This window comes from Homarus americanus, unplaced genomic scaffold, assembly GCF_018991925.1.
Source record: "Homarus americanus isolate GMGI-L3 unplaced genomic scaffold, GMGI_Hamer_2.0 scaffold20322, whole genome shotgun sequence".
Lineage (NCBI taxonomy): Eukaryota > Metazoa > Arthropoda > Malacostraca > Decapoda > Nephropidae > Homarus > Homarus americanus.
This window is the reverse complement of record NW_024740482.1, coordinates 378296-395875: the sequence shown is the minus strand read 5'-3', so window position 1 is coordinate 395875 and position 17580 is coordinate 378296. Positions and strand designations below refer to the sequence as shown.

Here is a 17580-nt window from a genome sequence, read left to right as displayed (position 1 = left end):
CAGTGTAGCCCTATATGTGTAAGCTCCTTGAGGTGAAGTACACTAAATTACGTAATATTAATAGGTCATGTTTTGTCAATTGTCTGATAAGGAAGATGAGGGATTTCTTAAAAAAATACAATCAAACATAACAACACATTATTCTCTTTATTTTGTCTTAATAAATGAAGCAGTTTGGCTTTTTTTACTTGGAAGTCTATCACTGTATCTACACCGGCCTGTTTCACAGTCTAAGTATACCCAAGCACTTTGTATATTCTATAACTTTAATTTTCACAAAATAAATTTTGACTTGAGATTGAACATAACTGACTGATAACTTGACAAACCTGAAACACACCAACCTGTACAATAAATACTTATTTACATACACACTTGAGATTTAACATTAATATTCAGAGTACAGTAAAGAACAGTACCTGTACTTCAGTTGGGATGATAGTTATACATTTAACATTCCTAGTTTCTTGGACAATGAAGGAAGAGAATGAACTGAAAGACAAAGAGATTCTTCACCAACAGACGGAGAGTAAGGAGGCGGTGGGAGAGAACACTGGGTGAGCTGCGAGGCAGCCGTGTACAGTGAACCCGTCGACGACCACACCTTAATGCCCGAGTCACTGTCACTCTCACACTTATACTTTAAGTCATACTTTGGTGGATCTTGACCACTAATTTTGTTACTATTTTGTATCTGTTCTGTTTTTGATTCATTAAGAGGTATATCACTAAAGCCATTATTTTCAACACCAATGCTGGTATTTTCTACTTGTGAAGACTCGTTAACAGGTGAGCGTTCAATAAAATACAAGTCTCTTTGGTCATCACTTAACATAACTGGAGCTCTTGGTTTTTGAAACTCTAACATATATACAGTCTCTGCAATATTTTCATTAGGAAGCAAAGCTGGGTTCATTGGTTTTGTGAAAAAAGCTCTTGGTTTTGTAGCTTCATGGCTTAAATAAATTTTACTTCTATTTCTGTGTCGGCGACATAACCACAAGAAAATGGAGATCATTCCTAGCAGGAGAACAATACTGCAACAAACTGATAATGCTATTACAACAGAAGGGGTCAAGTGTGTGCCAGACTCCCTGCTAGTATCTGCCACTGGTATTCCATATATTAATGAGTCTTCAGACTTGTTCTTACTATCTTTCACCAGTATTTGAGCATCATTTCCAAAGTCTGTTACATTATATCTTAGAGTAGGAATAACCTCTGTAATATTTTTATTTATGCCATTATTCAAGACAGAATTTTTCGTAGTCACTTCAGGGAGTTCTTTGTTTTCCAATTCAGTCTCACTATTATGTACAAAGTCTGAAGCCACAGATGTAAATTCAGTTTTTGCTTTAGGTAATAACTCTAAATGTGAGGTAACTGTAGCACCAGTCTCTGGGACATCAGTGGTCACTTCAGTGTCAGGGTTATATTCAAAAAACATTTCAGACTTTGTTACGATTTCAAATTTTCCTGAATCTTCTATGTTTTCTGATTTTGTCAAATTCATTAAATTTTGTTGTTGACTAAACAAATGCCTATTCTCAGGATCAACCCAAGTAGTGACTGTTGCACTTCTCGTAGCTGTGGAGTAGGATGAGCCTTCGTAACTTGTTGCTTTAGCTATCTGACTAGGGTCAAATACCACATCATGGGCATCTACTTGTAATCCCTTCCTTGTTGTCATTATTCTTATATCAAAATTTGCAAGATCATCTAAAGGATTTTTGGTGGGATCTGTCCCTGCCTCTGTGACTGGTGATGCTTCAAGTAAGAAGTCCTGTTCTCTTGTGTCTGTACTGTTCGCTAAATCTGAGATAATGGTTGTAGTTTCTGACCAATCAGCAGCATCAGAAGCAGGAGTTGGTAGTGTAGTTGCTGACCAATCATCAGCATCGGAAGCAGGAGTTGGTAGTGTAGTTGCTGACCAATCATCAGAAGCAGCAGTTGGTAGTGTAGTTGCTGACCAATCATCAGCATCGGAAGCAGGAGTTTGTAGTGTGGTTGCTGACCAATCATCAGCATCGAAAACAGGAGTTGGTAGTGTGGTTGCTGACCAATCATCAGCATCGGAAGTAGGAGTTGGTAGTGTAGTTGCTGACCAATCATCAGCATCGGAAGCAGGAGTTTGTAGTGTGGTTGCTGACCAATCATCAGCATCGGAAGTAGGAGTTGGTAGTGTAGATGCTGACCAATCATCAGCATTGGAAGCAGGAGTTGGTAGTGTAGTTGCTGACCAATCATCAGCATCGGAAGCAGGAGTTTGTAGTGTGGTTGCTGACCAATCATCAGCATCGGAAGCAGGAGTTTGTAGTGTGGTTGCTGACCAATCATCAGCATCGAAAACAGGAGTTGGTAGTGTGGTTGCTGACCAATCACCAGAAGCAGCAGTTGGTAGTGTGGTTGCTGACCAATCATCAGAAGCAGGATTTGGTAGTGTAGATGCTGACCAATCATAATCTTCCTCATCTAGAGTAGCATCAGTACTAAGATGAGGCACTCGGACATATTTCTGCCTCCTTGTTCCTCCTCTTGTATGGACAGTAATTTCTGTAGTTGGAATATTTGTTGTGACTCCTGTGTGCTCACTCTCAGACTTCACCTTCCTAACATTACTTAAGTCATCAATAATTTCTTTCAAACTCCTACCACCTTGAGTTATAGTTGCTGTCTTATTAATATAATTCTGAGGAATATGTTCAGGACTTCCTGGAGAAACTGGAATATTTTTATTATTAAAATCTGTTGAATTTTCATTTGATTCAAGAAAAGTGACATATCGGTAAATGTCATAAAAATCAGTAGAATTTTTTACTGATTCTGTAGTAACAAAAGGGTTCTCATTTCTGGATTCAGTAAACAGTTCCTGATCTGCTGTTAAATCAGTAGTATCTTGAGTGAAGGGTTCTGTGGTTGGGTGTGTTAAGCGTGAAATCGGAGTGGAGTCCTCATACTCCAGGGATATTCCTTCCATTCTCTCTACACCAGTAACCAAGTCATCCTCACTTAAGTGTAGATCTTTTGTCTCAACACCAGCAGTAGTTTGGTGATGGTAGTTACTGGTAACAAGAGGGGGAAGGCTCTGGAGTCCAGACATAATCTTAAACAGCTCTTGACTTTCATTCAATATGACAGTTGGATTGTCCTGAGCAAACAAGAGTGGTGACGTCATTGTCTGCAAAGGAGAAAAATACATATAACAAGTCCAGTGGGCTCTCATACCCGACCCATGCCAGCGGATTGTACTTTTAACACCATGAACACAACACAGAAAAAACATAAATGACCTTAAAATCTGACTGCGCTGAAAACTAGGTCAAGAGAAAGTGATCTATGACCCAGCCAAAATTTACAAGTTGAACAATATCATAAATATTTAAAATATGTAAGGTCAATGGTGAGAATGAAACCCACACTAGATGTTGACAACACCTGTATGGAACTAAAATAAATTACATTTCAGTCTGAAAAGATGTTCTTAAGTTAGTCAAGAGAAATGACACTGTACAGGAGAGCAACACTGCATGCTATCCCCCAATAAAAATGGAGGGGCATAACAATTCAAATATTGTATGGGAATGGAAAAGGAGCAAATACTCTTATGATTCCAACTTAATGGAAAGTTTAAGTCTGATATGATGAGTAATGAACACATTACTACTAGTGTCAACTTTCCCAAGTAATTTAACCAAGAGGCAAGAGTATATACAGTATACCTGGCACTTTCTTGCCATGGCAGCTCAGGTCACCACCCTAGAAATTCACAATTATTAAATTTCTTTCACAGCATTAAGATATCACCTCAGTACTACATAACATTACTGTCAGAATGATTAATCGGCCGAGGGTCACAATAAAGTAATACAGTATTTCCGTTAGCCGGAATTCCTCTTAACCGGAAGTCTCGGATGGGCAAAATTGAAATTTTCCTGGAAAATCGTTCCGAAAGCTTGAATTTTCTGGAAAATTACAGCTTTGGGAATGATTTTCTGGAAAATTCTGAGAAAAATTTTCCAGTACCCGGAAAATCCGGGGATGAGGGATTTTTTTTCCCAGGTTTGAGAGATGAAATCATGCATCATTCTGAAAAATTCTGGGGATGGGGGATTTTTTTCCAGCTTTGAGAGAATGGTCTTGTTACCTGGAAATCTCTCATTCCCAGAAGTGCTCTGCACCAATTGTTCTGGCTAACGGAGATACACTATACTGTACAGTATAAAATCTTAATTTTATCTAGCTTTAAACCATTTTATAAAAAAGAGTTTAAACTTTACAGTTAATTGACTAATATATATTTTGAACAAGAAAACTTGTAAAATTTACTCCAAACACACAGCCATTATGTTCTAAAATCCTTTAAATTGTTTGCTGTCCTTATGACACAAATAATTCACCAAAAATTTGCAGACCCACATTGATCACTGCATCATTATAAAGCTCCTACTCTACACCTCTTGTGGAGGCTTCAGCTTCACCATCATCCTGCCACAACAATGGTCTTCCTCACCATTGCATCATTATGCTATGTCCTATGTTATCATACAGCATTTTTTATTATCAGTATTTATCATAACACTGATTAGGTTGTACCAGGCTGGACTGAGCATTCACAAGGCCCTGGACTGAGAGTTTTATTGGGCCTGCATGTTTCAATCTTTCCAAACCCCAACTGATGAATAAAACTCATTACAATAATGTAACATCAAATGTAATCCAGTATACAAAAGTAATTCATTATGGCTCATACCCCAAATTGAAGAATGTTACTGAGAGTGACCTTAATGATGTTTACCAGGAATGTTTTAGTGGTAGATCAGTGTAGCAGTCTGAGATCTCACCCAGCCTCAATGCTCTCCTGGCTCGGTACAGTAGACTCTCAATAAAGCATTGCACCCTAAATTACTCCCATTATTGTGTGGTCAAAGTCTGATATTACTGAGTAATTTGACATCGCCGTAAATGTCTCATTTAGAGCAGGACTTGACCGAGTTAGCTACGATTACCTAACGACAGTTGTTGGGTAAAACCAGAACAGAATACCACCCCCAGCTCACCACCACAAGCCCAGGCAGGGTGCCAGCCCAGAGTGAGCAGCAGAGACTAAGGGTAGACCCTGCTGCCATGTGGCATCACGAAAATTGTGACTAAGTCCTCGGTTTCTGATCTGACTTTCTGCCTCATTTACACACAATTGCAGGGTCTCAATTGTTTTCTTACTTTGACAACATTCATATATTGTTTCTCACTATTGTTTTTTTTTTTGTAATTTTTGCATTTTTTATGGTTCTTTATTATTATTATTATTATTATTACTATATTATCATTATTATTTTATTTTCAAATTTATATATTTTTTAATAAAATTTTGATTTATTATGAATGATTATTATTATTAATACAGTTTCGCCCCTCAGGCCCCGATGTGGGTCAGTGACCTGTGCCAGGGCGGGCTAATCCCCGTAAAAAAAAAAACCTCTGGTGACTCGGGTGCCATCAGACACACTGTAGCCAAGTTTTATGTCTGCTTTCAATCACCAGGAGCTAATTTTTCAGGTTCTTTCTAGTAAAAAATATTCTATGAACACGGGTCTGATTCCCAATTATTAAAGAACTATGAGTATTTGAAGTTAAAAAGTGATTTGCAAATAATTTAAATGTTTTATTGAATAAGTACTACCAATGTACTGTACAGTTTAGTCTACAATTCATTATAACTATGTTCAAAATATGAAGGTACTGGTGAACGAGAAAAATACAAACAAGATGAAAGACTTCATCAAATTATGGATGAGTAGAACACATGCAGAAAACCCTCACACCCTTGGTATAGTCACTCGTTCAATGCTACGACGAGCTAGAATGTTGTTATATATCAAGATAATTGGAGTGCCGTTCTGGTACTTGTTGTCATACAGACACTCTCTAGGTTACACAACACTTGGTTTACGGAAATTCGAGGATACAGAATGCCTCCCATAAGTCCCATCATAAAAAATTAAGAGTTTCTGTTATTACAGAAGGTAGCTAGTATGACGTAACAACACTATTTGTGGAGGATTATGCGTAAAATCCCTACGTGAAACTTATTTATGTGCTCCATGTTCAATATAGTACAGTACATATTTATCTTATGGGAGGGTCATTTTCAGTTTATGGAAAATTGAGCTTAAAGACAGGGTCCATAATGGAACCTTTGTATAAACTGGGGAGTGACTGTACTGTAAAGGCATTGAAAAAATAAAAAATAAATAGAATACGTAAATAAATAAATAATAAATGATTCTAACAAATTGTGAGCAACTCATACCTCATACTGTACTCCAGTTTTGGCTTTGTTTTGTACAGTAACAACAATGGAATAAAAACATACTGAATTATGTGTTATTGTAATGACCTCAGTTTATTGTACCATCATGAGCAAAAGTCCAGTCACCTCTCCTGCTGCTCCACAAACCCCAAGATTCAGACTCATGAACCCGAAGCAGTAGACATGGAGTATTATTTTGTCCACGGGTGTTCAGGATTCATAAGTCTGAATCTTGGGGTTCAAAGAAGGGCCACCAGATTGGTGCCAGTACTACATCACCTTAGTTATCCAAAGAGATTAGAATGCCTGCAACTGCCTAGCTTATACTATAGAGAAGCACCAGGTGACCTAGCTGAAGTTTATTAACAACTCACGGGGCCCTACTCAGTTGAGTGCCCATACCTGGAGCTGGTGGATGTCTGCCCCACAAGAAGTCACAGCTCAAGGTTGAAGAAGCCACAAGTCCAGAAAACTGTGAGGACAAACTTTTTCGGAGTGAGAATTATGAACTCTTGGAACAATCTGCCAGAGTGTTGTGACGGCACCAACTGTGTGAGCTCTTTCAAGACAAGACTTGACCAACACTGTGGTACAGGTAAAGATACAATCAGAAGCCAGTACATGCCCAATACTTGCCAACAGTGCATAACAGAGACGTAACCGACTGCCCAAGCGGCTAACGAGCCGATCAGTGGTGAAGAGGATAAAAGTAATAGTTGTAACAACCAAGGAGGACAAACATCTTTGATGTCATGTTCAACAACAGAGCCTTGACTCTGAATATAGCCTACATCACAAAGCCAATACTGTAGCCCACTTGTTATACAATGAATAACATGAGAGCACATAGAGCTGGATATATTGCACTGTACAGGAAGAGAGCCTTCATTAAGGATAAAATTAAGTACCAGGTAATCTAAGTAAGATAACAGTCTAAAACTCTTATGTGACCATTAATAAGCTGATAAATGGTGAAAAGTACAGTATAGAGAGTGTGTACAGTACAGTAGTTGGTTAAGGAATGACAAGTATGATAAAGGCAACATGAAGAGAGTTGCTGGGGGACCACAAGTACAGTACAGTACTTCTGTGGCTGAAGAAGTGCTGGATAATAATTTATTAGGTGTAAGTCTTCATTTCTTAGTGTATTTTTTTTACAGTACCTGTACTGTACAGCACAGTACTGTATTCTGGGTGGAGATATATTTTGTTTCATGCGCCATTAAGAATAAAGCATTAAAGTACAACAGTACATACTGGACCAAGCAGTCAAACAATGCACTGTACAGCAGTACAGTATAAATTAGGTAAGACTTTGCTAAGGCAGAACAATATGACACTCTAACATTACAGGTTATTGTGTAAGTAAATCATGTATGTACAGTACTCACCTAATGCAGATGCTATACACACAATGATGAGTACTTTACTGAGTACATGATGTCGTGTACTCTTTGGCATGCTTATTAGGAGCCAAGTTTGTTTTAGCAGTTATCTGAAAAAAAGAAAAATGCTATGAAACCCCTAATAAGTGTGGGTGTCAATAAAAGGCAGTATTTATCTGTTTTCAAGAGAGAACACTGGTGTGAGATGACAGCAGTGGAAATAAATACAAACTGACATACAGACAGTCATTCCATTTACCTTTTCCTGTGTGACATCATATTCCTATTGTGTTTCTCTAAAAAATTTAAGATGACACAAAAACATGTAAGCTGTGCCAGGTACAAAATTTAAATCAAGACAACTACAGTACTAAAGTAATCCATTTACAGGTACAATTTATTTTGTCTGGAAATATTTTAACAAAAAAATCCATACTTTCTTTAATATAATCCCCTGATGAGATGTCACTTCAGCTAACTAACATACAGTATGTACATATCTATGATGCAACATGATAAATTTTTACAGTATGTCCATTTTTATTTACATTATGGGGCTGAAATAATTTCTTATCAGAACTGTGTCAACTAAATGTAACCAAATACAATTTTACTGTACCAGAAATCTGTATCCCGAGAGAAATTTATTTGATTCTTTTAATATAATAAATATTCAAATTGGAAGCTATGAACAATTACAGCACAGAATACACTTATCTTTTGTGTAGGTCTTTAAATGTTTTGTAATACCGTAGAGACAAACAAGGATAGTTTTATTTTAAAAAAAAATGGTTACAGACTTCTACGTATGTAAAAAAAATAATACCTACCTATAATGTACAGTAGCTAAAACAACTATCTGTGCATACTTTGTGGGAAACAATATGAGACCATGGATGATAAATTTTAGTATATGAGGGCTGTCACTAGTCACACGTAAAATTTTGGAGCATATCGACCCCCACCTGCACAGAAACCGGTAGTTGTTTTAGCTGCTGTACAAGATTATGTTTTATGTGTATTCATTCACACTGTAGCCAAATGTAGCCGCAATGAAGTCAAATGATGGTCGTACAAGCGTAATTCGGGCTGTGAATCACTTCTCGATTATTATTTGGTGTCATAAAGTAAAAAAAAAATGGTAAACTTAATTTAATCTGAGTTGTGTTGGGTTAGGTTAGGTTAGGTTAGGTTAGGTTAGGTTAGGTTAGGTTAGGTTAGGTTAGATTAGGTTAGGTTAGGTACATGCACTTGATCTATTAACTCAGATTAAATTAAGTTTACCAATTTTTTGTGACTTCGTGACACCAAATACTAGTTGAGGTGAGGTGAGGTTAGGTTAGGTTAGGTACATGCACTCGATCTATTAACTCAGATTAAATTAAGTTTACCAATTTTTTGTGACTTTGTGACACCAAATACTTGTCGAGAAGTGATTGGCAGTCCGATTTATTCATCTAGCACCATTATTTGACTTCATTCCGGCTATATTTGGCTACATTTGGGTAATGAGTCGGACCCGCCAATATGCCCTAGTAGTTTAGAAATTAGTTTATCCTGTGTATTTTGGTGTGATTGAATAAAATTTGACCTTTATTTTCAGGGGAAGTACCCGTTTTAGAGTTATCCCCCCAAAAAACGTATGGAAACTTTAAAATTCATTTGACAATATTATTCTTTGCCCCCTGATTGAAATGGGGTTAGAAATACTCCAAATAATGAGATCTAAAGGTTAAGTGAGGGTGGTTAAAGCAGTTGGCCGTGTATTGGCCGAAACTGCAATGAACCAAAACCAACTTGACCTAATAATATTTACCATTTCCCAATGAATTAAGTTAGGGAGGTTAGGCTGTTCTACCTGTTTTTAACACGATGCATAATACTGTACAGCAACCATCACAACAGAAGCTATTTTCACAATAATACTCAGTAATATGCTATACTGAATGACCCAGGAATATGCTATAGTGAAGGACCGAGGAATATGCTATAGTGAAGGACCCAGGAATATGCTATAGTGAAGGACCGAGGAATATGCTATAGTGAAGGACCCAGGAATATGCTGTAGTGAAGGACCCAGGAATATGCTGTAGTGAAGGACCCAGGAATATGCTATAGTGAAGGACCCAGGAATATGCTATAGTGAAGGACCCAGGAATATGCTATAGTGAAGGACCCAGGAATATGCTATAGTGAAGGACCCAGGAATATGCTGTAGTGAAGGACCCAGGAATATGCTATAGTGAAGGACCCAGGAATATGCTATAGTGAAGGACCCAGGAATATGCTGTAGTGAAGGACCCAGGAATATGCTATAGTGAAGGACCCAGGAATATGCTATAGTGAAGGACCCAGGAATATGCTATAGTGAAGGACCTAACAATATGCTATACTGAATGACCCAGGAATATGCTATAGTGAAGGACCCAGGAATATGCTGTAGTGAAGAACCCAGGAATATGCTATAGTGAAGGACCCAACAATATGCTATACTGAATGACCCAGGAATATGCTATACTGAATGACCCAGGAATATGCTATAGTGAAGGACCCAGGAATATGCTGTAGTGAAGGACCCAGGAATATGCTGTAGTGAAGGACCCAGGAATATGCTATAGTGAAGGACCCAGGAATATGCTATATTGAGTGAACCAGTAATATGCTAAAATGAATGACGTAAGAACACGCTATACTGAATGACTAGGAATACACTATTGAATGATACCTAGTCATTAAGACGTTCAAATGCATCACCATTTATAAAACACAACAGCTATTTACCAACCTATGAGGACCGTGTGAGGGAGAGGTACAGGGAGGAGCTGTATGGCGCCTCAGTAGCCGCAGGAGGTTTTGAAAACTGTTGGGTGCCGAGAGAGAACACCAGCAGCAGGCAAGTGTAACGTCTACCACCTCCCTCACTCACCTGCCTCCCTCCCTCCCTACCACCTGCCACAACGGACTAGCCCCTACCCCTCCCACCCTCTCACCATTGTCCCTCCATCCCCCTCCAACCACCCATCCTCAGAAGAGTCCCTCCTCCTCCTCCTCCTTCCCGTCCTTCCTTCCATTTATTACCTGTTTTAGGGGAACAAAAAGTCTATATAAAATTATCTTTATTAATAATCAAAATGTCGTTTAATAAAGCTCTCGGAACAGGAAGTAAAGTAGGGACTCATCGCCAACTCAAGTCTTCAAAACGGACAAAAGGAAATGTATAAGAGGAAGTGTTGTAGGCTGCAGCTGTGGTCCATCCGGTGTGGTAAAACACTCTCACTCATAAATGATTCTCTAAGTTACCTCTTGTACTCCATATATACTGTATATCAGGGCAAGTAGGGAGAGGATATTCTCAGATTGTTTTGATAGGTTTTCCCACAACTACTGTACTTTAGAAGGGTTTCCCATAGTGAGTGTATAATTTGTCAAGAGTACCGAAAAAAAATAATGTTTTAGTAAGATTCCGTAAATAAGGCGTATTAAGACAAGCTTTTTTTTCCCTCTATAAGACCCTGCCTTATAACAAACCTTGGCCCCGGGTTTGATATTTCTTGTTTTGTTAAGGTTTCCCTGGCTCTATTTTGACAGTTTATAAATAAAGTAATTTTTTGCAATGGTGCGCAATTAATTTAGTTTCTTATAAAAAACAGAACTAGGGACAAAGGTCATCACAAATAAGTTAGTCTTGCATACCACCTTTCGCTGGCACATTTGATTTTACTGTATACCATTGATCACTATAAATACTGTATGCGTTGTGTAAGATGGTTGTAAACTCTTGGAATATTCAACAATCTGCCAGTGTGTGATGTGAAGGTGTAGCAGTTAAAAGTGAAGGTGTAGCAGTTAAAAGTGAAGTCTAGGTAAAAAGGAAGTGTTTGCCCAACATATCGTACGGCACTCCCGGCAGAACGCTCTGAGATTCCGTGGTGAGCAGAGCTGGTGAGTGGCGACTGGCAGTAGCATCATATTCGACTTCCATGCGTTTGGATGTATAATTATTAAATTAATTAAGATGTAAAGAAACAAACTCTTTTATCATTAAAACGTTTTATTTCCACAGCTGATGATCTACTAACAGTAATATATGAAATTGTTAGATTCCTGTATGCATATTTATTTAAATCAATACTGTATAGGAATGAATGAAACCATTGAACTGTACAGTATTAATATATACTACCTTACCAAAGGAGATCTCCCCAGATAGTAAAACAGAAGCTGCGCCGTAATATGAAAGGATTGTCCAGTCTTCTGTGGATAATTATTGGGCCAAATTATTCCGCTCATGTTATTTTGGTCTACATCACATAACAGTTCACATTAATAATCTCTGCTTTCATCTTGTTTCTCTTGGAACTCTTCACTGTGTGATGCAAAACAATAGTAACTATATATTCAGTTGCTTTGAATTACATTAAAATAAATCTGAGTCTGTTGACATTTGAGTTTACTGTAATTTAATATAGTAAATTGAAATGTTGCACACATTAATTAGTAGAATAAGTATGTGCTGAGAAATAGAGTCTGTTCAGATTATTGTAATTAATGTAAATACTTAAAGTATTTCTACACCATCAGCCGTGACAACGGTACGTGTGGCAGGCAGCACATGTTAATACCACACACTACATGTAGCAGTATATGTTAAATACCACACACACACTACATGTGGTAGCCCATGTTAAATACCACACGCTAGATGTGGTAGCACATGTTAAATACCACACACTACATGTTGAAGGCAAGTTCTGGTGTGTGTGTCAGGACCAAGCTGCTGCAGGTTTATTAGTTCATTCACTGCACAATAATGCCAGTTGTATAATTCCCTGATCAGTCTGCCAGGCACTAAATGACGATACATTATTCTTAATAAAATCCAGAATCTTGACGTTTGTGCACCAAATTATCCTCGTGAGCAGAAATATAATAGGTACATTGTATACATTCTGTGTTGTTTGTGTCTTGGTTTAGTGAAGATTGTTCTATTCTCTTAAGGTTTATCCACATGCAGTACTAAAAAAAAGATGAAGGAAAAGAATACATTACAGGACACTATTGAGATAAGTACAGTAGGATTGATTAGTACAGTACATTACATGAAAGCCCAAGTAAGCTGAACCAAAATACGAAAAGTGTACCACATTCAGGAAGGAATTTAATTGATTTTATCACTGATGTACAGTTGCCTGCACTTATACCTTCGTGGTACAGTGGCTGCTTTCTGGGTTGTAGGTTTAGATAACATTGTTTTTCAAGTTGGGATGCTAACTTATTATTGCTCTGGGCTGTACTGCATATGTTTCTTTCGCAACAATCTAAATGGGATGGATTTACAGAATCTCCCTTTATATACAACACAAACCAAATAGAATATGCAGGTCCTATTTCTCCCCCTTTTCTTCTCTGGTTTCACTTAACTTTTCCACACGGCGTGATTGCAGTTGTCAACTATCACAAAGTTTAAAGTTTATCTCTCAATCGTAGTAAGAAGTGTTAGCAAGCTGTATGCTGTCTTAAATTAAAAAAAATATATAGTGTGTGTGTGATTCTTATCAGAACATTGAAACATGTAATGTATTTCGGCCTTATCCACCGTGAATTATACATGTATATATTTTCAAGACTGAAAGCTGAAACTTAGTATTTTTATTACTGCTTTATACTTTCTGTGGATATCAAGAAGATTAGGTCTACCTGCCCGCTTGCTTTTGGTGTTTTCTTAACTTATTTATCTACCATCTGAGTCCCTTATTTATTTACTTACTTCTATCCTCTTCACCACTGATCGGCTCGTTAGCCTCTTGGGCGATCAGTCACGTCTCTGTTACGCACTGTTGGCTAGTACTGAGCATGCACTGGCTCCTGAATACATCTGAACCTGCTCCAGTGTTGGTCAAGTCTGGCCTTGAATGAGCGTAAACTTGGTGCCGCCACAACAGATTGTTCCAAGAGTTCACAATTCTCACTCCAAAAAAGTTTGCCCTCACAGTTTTCTGGCTTCTTCAACCTTGAGCTGTGACCCCTTGTGGGGTGGATGTTTGCCAGTTCCTGGTATGTACATTTGACTGAATAGGTCCCCCTCTCGCCTGTCTGTAGTATAAGCTAGGTAGTTGCATGCATTATTATCTCTCTGGGTAACTGAGGTTCCATAGAGCATGCACCAGTCTGGTGGCCCTCCTTTGGACATTTTCAATTGACAGTCTCTAGCATACCTCCAGATGGGGAAGCACCTCGCTCTTGAACATCGTGACAAGCGTTGGACCATCCAGATATCTAAATGACCTTCTTATAGTTTTACTTTTTATTTTTATCGTCTTCACCACTGATCTGCTCGTTAGATCCAGCGCCTCCATCAGCTGTGTCAAGCAATTGTCCAGCATAAACCTATGATGGTATTCCTTCACACAGTTGTAGATGATCCATCATGACATCGCATATAATTCCCTCTCGCATTATACATATTTTGTAGGTTGAAGCCACTGTCATGTTATTGTTCGTCCAGTCTCAAATAGAGGACTCGCGCATAATAATTTACAGTCAATAGGGATATTTTGTTCGTATACAGTTGTACATCTGTAAAACAAGTCTTGGATCTTAGTATCGTGTTTAACAAGATACTGAGGTATTCTGAGAATTCAATATACACCTCATATTGATGCACTCTATTAGAGTCAAGACTTTCAGTAATTCTGAGTTAGTGAATTTAGGTACACTGATTTTTTTTTATAGATTTGTAGGAATATTACCAACGCGGACCTTAAACTAAAATGCTGGTCCACACTGATTTTGACATTTCCTCTGAAAACTATACAGCACACCTCAATATAGTGCAAATCGAGTATAATTATGTTATTTCTTTACTTCCGGACAATTATTATTTTGTATTATTTTTATTTTCCTTTTTAGAATGTCTTATTAATGATATATTATATTTTACTTATTTGTACATGTATTTATACAATATGCATACATGTTTTCTCTACCAATTTGCTCTGACGAGACTAAACTATTTATCCCTGGCGTTTATTTCTCTGCGTAGTATCATAAACAACGCAAAATACTGTACTGATATTTACAACAGTCGCTATTAACTCTCTTACCTAGAAATTATTATAATATATCCAGGCTTTCGAAAATAAAAGAAACGGGGATTATGTTTGTGCAACACAGAGCGACTAAGATATATCTGGAACTGTCACCTCGAGTGAGAGCCTTTGGACTAACAACCCTTCAGACAAGACTCAACAAGGCAGATCTCATAGAAACGTTCGAAATCTTGAGATATGAAAAAAGTGAACCGAGACCACTTTTTCGTGGTCACGCACCACCAGCGCTAAGGAACCTAACCAGAGCTATTCTGGGGTACAATATAACCCTTAACAAGACTATGAAACAATGGGGGATTCTACATAGGCCACTGGCCTTCTTTCCTCGGTATGGCCACCTCTAGTGGGTGGCAATTAGGTAAATAAGCTAATAAATGTAAATAAGGTAAATATCAAACTTTAAGCAAAATCTACTTGTTAAATAAACCCACAGCCAATATCATAAGGGTCCTTAGTATTATGTGTAATTATGAATAATTTTATGCATAGCTTTTAAAGAATTCCAAGATCGCATGTAATAACTGTACTGTAAAGTCTATCGTTTCTCTTTAGTGTGAAATAATTGCTTTTCATAGTGTACCAAAGAATATTGGCCGTTTTCTACAGTTGCCAACTCCTCTAGGGGTATCTACGCTAAAAGAAGATGTTTATTACAAATTTTCACTAATAGATTTGAAATAATTCGGTTATTATTTGTATTTTAAAGACTTAATTATCTTGTGTTGAAATTCCTATAATTTTGTACAAAATTAAATACACCGACCACATTACAAACGAGTAATTGCATGACAGAGCGAACCTCCAAGCTCTAAAAGTCGAAATCAGCAACAAGGCAAAAAATATTTGGAACAAACTAACAGACCTAAACATAGAAACAGACCAAAACTGGTTAAATGAGAACGACAACGAACGAATAACAGAACACCGATGGCTCAAAGCTAGTAGGAGGATCACCCTTACCATCTTATACTTAAAGAGAACAATAAAATAAAAATAACTATCACCAAAAAGATGAGTGACCGACCGAATAAATTATTAGGTCTTATAAGAAGGTAGTTCAGATATCTAGACGGTCCGTCCCTTGTAGCGATCTTCAGGAGTGAAGTGCTTCCCCATCTGGAGTACTGTCACCCCATCTGGTCCCCGAGATATGCACTTCGGCACCTCAACCACCCTGAGAGATTGGAGCGCCTGAACTTGCCTAGTTTATACTACGGACGGGCAAGGGGGGACCTAGTTGAGGTGTATAAGCATCTCAAGGGGCACTACTCAGTTGAGTGTCCTTACTTGGAGCTGGCGGACGCTCGCCCCACAAGGGGTCACAGCTCAAGATTGAAGAAGCCGCAAGTCCAGAAAACCGTGAGGGCAAACTTTTTTCGGAGTGAGGGTTGTAAACTCTTGGAACAATCTACCAGAGAGCGTTGTGTGAGCTCTTTCAAGACAAGACTTGACCAACACTGGAGCGGGTTCAGGTACATTCAGGAGCCGGTGCATGCCCAGTACTTGCCAACAGTGCGTGACAGAGACGTGACCGATCGCCCAAGCGGCTAACAAGCCGATCAGTGGCGGAGAGGATAAAAGTAAAAGTAAAAAAAATGAGAGAGCCTGGCAGGACTCTCCAACCACCTTATAAATAATCTTTCTCTAACCACTGTCATCCTCCTATGTGTACAATCTTTTCCCGTGTTACTAACAACAATGAAACGTTACTAATTCTAGGATTTTATTTATACGTCTACATGCTAACTTTGGTTAATTGCAGTATTATCTGTCCGAGCCATCACATTCACAATTCCTGTAGACAGTGAGGAAAGCAGACACCACCGCCTCCCCTCCCTCGACCCCACAGTACAACACAACTTTTTAATCAACATACCTGCACTCAGCTGCTAATAATCACAACGGAGAGTCCTGGAAGCCCTTACGGCGCCACGAACATGAGGTAATCCACAAAAAGCGAACGTAAAACCCGGAAATAGTCATCAAATACTGTATCACCACACACACACGTTACCACCACCAAACCTTAATGATCACTGGCGACTCAGTGTGGCAGTCGAACACCTTGGCCCTTCCTTTGAGGTGCTTCGATTCCCTAATTCATTGGTTCGCTTTACTGATTCAAATGAAAATCACATACGTTTCTATTTATCAACTGGATGGCAGAAAGAGCACCAATTCACAATTTGTCGTCATTTACAGTCTCGTTCAGTTTTTCAAATTATTTATGGCCATCATTAGCTAAAATGTAATTAATTATTAACGAAGATTAACCACGAAATTCGAAACTTTGTAAACGACCCCGCTGTTACGACACTAAACTAGTCCACAACCAAACACTTAGTTTTAACATCTTTAAAGTTCATACGTGAAATATAGTTATATACGATTTCTGTATTTCTTTAAACGGTACAGGCACAGGGGAACAAAGAACCTGGGGCAGAATACACAAAAGTATTAAAATATTATATCTCCCAGTTAACTCTGCCAGTCGATCCTCCAGGTTGTAACTCTAACTCTGTAGCTCTCCCACTACTCCATTCTCGGCCGGAAACATTGGCTTCACGTCTTGAGGAGCCTAGAGCAGTACGGGAATGTTCTTTTGCTGTCCAGTCCTTTTTTTTATCTTCGGTTTATTTACATTCTGTCTCCCTTCTCATCTTCCAAACTGTTAATGTTGATGCAGTACTGGTATACAATAATTACTTATAAGTTATATTCATTTCAATCTTGTATGTAATATGTATCTTTGTAATGTAGTCAAACTATATTTTAT

The 17580-nt window shown here is 38.2% G+C and overlaps 1 protein-coding gene across 4 annotated transcripts; it reads right to left on the bottom strand.

Moving 5' to 3' along the window:
• Nucleotides 1-133: 133 nt before the first annotated feature.
• Nucleotides 134-10643, bottom strand: LOC121875454 (flocculation protein FLO11-like). Of its 4 annotated transcripts, none has more exons than XM_042380016.1 (4): nucleotides 10481-10643; nucleotides 7702-7805; nucleotides 2241-3178; nucleotides 134-1886 (listed from the first exon to the last, which is right to left on the bottom strand). In XM_042380016.1, the coding sequence occupies exons 3-4, from the start codon at nucleotides 3173-3175 to the stop codon at nucleotides 443-445; spliced, it is 2379 nt and encodes a 792-aa protein (XP_042235950.1). In that variant the 5' UTR covers nucleotides 3176-3178; nucleotides 7702-7805; nucleotides 10481-10643; the 3' UTR covers nucleotides 134-442. The 4 variants fall into 4 exon arrangements, with proteins under 4 accessions (XP_042235950.1, XP_042235951.1, XP_042235949.1 ...); XM_042380017.1 differs by having other exon boundaries at nucleotides 2286-3178; XM_042380015.1 differs by having other exon boundaries at nucleotides 134-2060; nucleotides 2376-3178.
• Nucleotides 10644-17580: the final 6937 nt, after the last annotated feature.